Genomic DNA, 3,208 nt, shown 5'->3' on the forward strand with positions numbered 1-3,208 from the left:
ACTGTCAGAAGGGGGAGACACTACAGTTTTAAATATTTAAATATTCATAGGTTTAGGTAATTGTTTATTTAATTAATCTACAACATTAACAATGCAATCAGAAGACAAAGAAAATATGTGGTGTATTTGTATCTCACCTAGATATCTGAAAATGTGAGTAACAGTGATTAATTTGTAAAGTGCATATATGATTGAATCACATTTGCTTTGTTTGCTACTTACTGAAGCCACTTGGAGTTGCAGGTCATTCTTTTCCTGCACTAGGGAAACCATCTTCTCCTCCAGCTCCTTCTTCTTGGCCAGGGCAGCAGCCAGGTCTGATTTCATCTTTTCATAGTTCTCCTTCATCTGTTGCAGCTCCTTCTCAGTCTCAGCACTCTTCAGAAGAGGCTTGATCTTAAAATACACTTTCAGCCATGGCCAGTTTTTCACATTCATGAATGATCGGATATTGTACTGAATGGTTAAGATTGATTCCCTGAAAAATGAATACAGATACAGTCAGTGTCATTTCTACTGAAATGTGATTTTGTAGAACTGCTGAGGATAATAATTTCACAATAAATATCTGTAAACTTTAAATTGGACAGTAAAGTTTAGAGTACTAAGTGACAATCATACCTCCTCTCCATCATCTTAACGAACTCTCTCCTCATGAGATATCCTCTGCAGAGAGCCTGAGTCATGGTCACCAGTGTAAACAGTTTCTCATCTCTCATCTCCTCCAGCTGACCCAGCAGACCAGCTTTGAAGAACACCTGTGTTGTGAAGAAAATCAGTCCTCAGTACACATGGCTGCAAAAGGACAATGGAATCTGTTAATATTGTTTATTGGGATGAACCTTTGTGTGTCCAAACATGTACTGAGTGTGGTCCACATCAATGGATCCCAGCAGCTTCTCTGAAGCTTTCTTGTTGTCAATGAACTGTCCCTCAGGGATCACACTGGCATTCAATACTTTGTATCTGGAAGAGAAAATTATGTTGTTACTCGTATTTTTCTTACCTCTCAGCCTGGTGTTTTACATCATAATAACTTGAAGTACTTCTACTGAAAAATCACCTCTGCTTGAAGTCACCGTAGATGATTCTGCTGGGGAAGCCCTTTCTGCAGATTCTGATGCCTTCCAGCACACCGTTACATCTCAGCTGGTGGATGACCAAGAAGTTCTCCATGAGACCTGCACATTGCAAAGGTATTACTTAGATTCCTTTAGATTACCATGTCACACATTTTGCACAAAACTCGGTTATGTGCTTCTTACCAGGTGTCTTTGATTCATTAGGAATCAGGCAACGGACAAAATGAGGGTGAGTGCTCCTCAAGTTGGTCATCAGTTTGCCCAAGTTCTCCTGTGGATCAGCAGGATAATTGGTCAGTATTTCAAGATGAGGTTCGTAATTGCTTTTCAAAAATTTTAAACAATACATACTCTGAAAACAGCAGACACGGTCTGGAAGGCACCACCCTTCTTCTTGCCACCCTTCTTGCCCCCAGCAGCGGCCTCTGTTTAGCAAAACATTAAATTTTTATTAATGGCACTTAAGAAAACAGAACCTGTTTTAAGCTTTCTTCTGTCGAATGCGGATTAGATTTTGTAATATGCATAAATGAGTACTGTACCACTGAGTACCACAGAACTTCTTACTAAGCCTGACCCAAGTGAAACAGACACAGTTTCTTACCCGTCATAACAAACTTACTGTACCTCGTACAACATTATACATGTAAACTGCACTTTCTGATTAGTTGCCAGTAGCTAACAAAGAGAGGGTACTTTCATCAGAGTTGCTCTATCTTCAATAGGTTAAAACAGGTTAAAACATCTTAATAAGATACACAAAATTTCTGATTCCTGTGCTCACTCTTATTTCTTACCATCAGCTGCACCATGGGATGCATACAGGAAGGCCAGCAGTTTGTTTGAAGCTTTCTGGTAGAGCTGAATAACTGACTCATTCAGTGGGTCCTTGTTCTTGTCCAGCCAGCCAGTGATATTGTAGTCCACTGTACCAGCATAGTGAACCAGTGCAAAGTGAGCCTCAGCTTTGCCCTTTCCAGGCTTTGGCTTCTCAAAGGCCTTGGTCTTGCCAAGATGCTGATCATGCAGCTTGTTCTTGAAAGTTGTGTCAGAGGCCTTGGGGAACATGCACTCCTCTTCAAGGATGGAGAAGATTCCCAGTGGCTAAGAGAAATTTACATTAGATTAACTGTGGAAGTAAACATTTGCACATGAACAAACAAATCATGTCTTCTGGAGAGATTACTTACCTTCTCGATAAGCTCGATGCAGGAAGCCAAATCCATACCGAAGTCAATGAACTCCCACTCAATGCCTTCTTTCTTGTACTCCTCTTGCTCCAGAACAAACATAGTGTGGTTGAAAAACTGTTGCAGTTTCTCATTGGTGAAGTTGATGCAGAGTTGCTCCAAGCTGTTGTACTGTAATTACAGAAAAAAAAAAATTGAATTTCATGCCAAAATAAGATTGAATATTAAAACTGATATTTTTCAGCTACTCACATCAAAGATCTCAAATCCAGCGATATCCAACACTCCAATGTAGTACTGTCTTGCCTGCTTTGTATCCAGCATCTCATTGATACGGATAACCATCCACAAGAACATTTTCTCATAGACAGACTTACACAGAGCACCGACAGAATTGTTGACCTAGAATGAATGATATTATTATGGTCATTTCTTTGAATAACTTTTTCATACCAAAATGCACGTATTTCTATATAATTTTTCAAACATCAAATTTTCTTTTTATCACCTGTGGCACAGTTTGACCTTTGGTCACCATCTCATTTCCGACCTTGACTCTTGGGTAGCACAGAGCTTTCAGCATGTCAGCTGAGTTCAGGCCCATGAGGTAAGCGATTTTATCAGCCACTGAAAGACAATAAGTATTAGGTACACATTGAATTACACACTAGAAAACTTGTATGATGAAAATATATTATTTAAGCAATTACCATCAGTGCCATCAGGTTCAGCCTGCTCCTCACGCTGCTTCTGCTTGAATTTAATGTTACCATGATGCATCACAGCTCCAGTCAGCTTGAAGATGCCCAATTTCTCATCAGCATTGAACCCCAAGATATCAATTGCTGCCTGCATTGTAAATGAAGCAAAGCTATTGGTATGTAAAACATTTTTCCCAGTATACTGTCTATTTAACTACATTGTCATCTTACATCA

General features: G+C 39.5%; 1 protein-coding gene and 1 long non-coding RNA gene across 2 annotated transcripts in view; one reads left to right on the forward strand and one right to left on the reverse strand.

Annotated features, from left to right (window-relative positions):
- Positions 1-920: 920 nt before the first annotated feature.
- The window catches only part of LOC123966931 (myosin heavy chain, fast skeletal muscle-like), a 6,901-nt gene continuing 4,613 nt past the window's right edge, over positions 921-3,208 (reverse strand). Inside the window, exons 11-19 of the mRNA XM_046043008.1 lie at positions 2,983-3,121; positions 2,781-2,899; positions 2,525-2,674; positions 2,273-2,443; positions 1,880-2,186; positions 1,434-1,507; positions 1,266-1,353; positions 1,064-1,149; positions 921-966 (exon numbers count right to left, since the gene is read on the reverse strand). Coding sequence (XP_045898964.1) covers positions 1,139-1,149; positions 1,266-1,353; positions 1,434-1,507; positions 1,880-2,186; positions 2,273-2,443; positions 2,525-2,674; positions 2,781-2,899; positions 2,983-3,121 — 1,059 coding nt within the window. The 3' untranslated portion in view covers positions 921-966; positions 1,064-1,138. The remainder of the gene's footprint in view (positions 967-1,063; positions 1,150-1,265; positions 1,354-1,433; positions 1,508-1,879; positions 2,187-2,272; positions 2,444-2,524; positions 2,675-2,780; positions 2,900-2,982; positions 3,122-3,208) is intronic.
- On the forward strand, positions 1,065-3,149 carry LOC123966932. Its single transcript, XR_006824133.1, has 4 exons — positions 1,065-1,196; positions 1,287-1,375; positions 2,792-2,879; positions 3,058-3,149. It is a non-coding gene; the product is annotated as an uncharacterized LOC123966932 (long non-coding RNA).

Source organism: Micropterus dolomieu, unplaced genomic scaffold (assembly GCF_021292245.1).
Source record: "Micropterus dolomieu isolate WLL.071019.BEF.003 ecotype Adirondacks unplaced genomic scaffold, ASM2129224v1 contig_14582, whole genome shotgun sequence".
NCBI lineage: Eukaryota > Metazoa > Chordata > Actinopteri > Centrarchiformes > Centrarchidae > Micropterus > Micropterus dolomieu.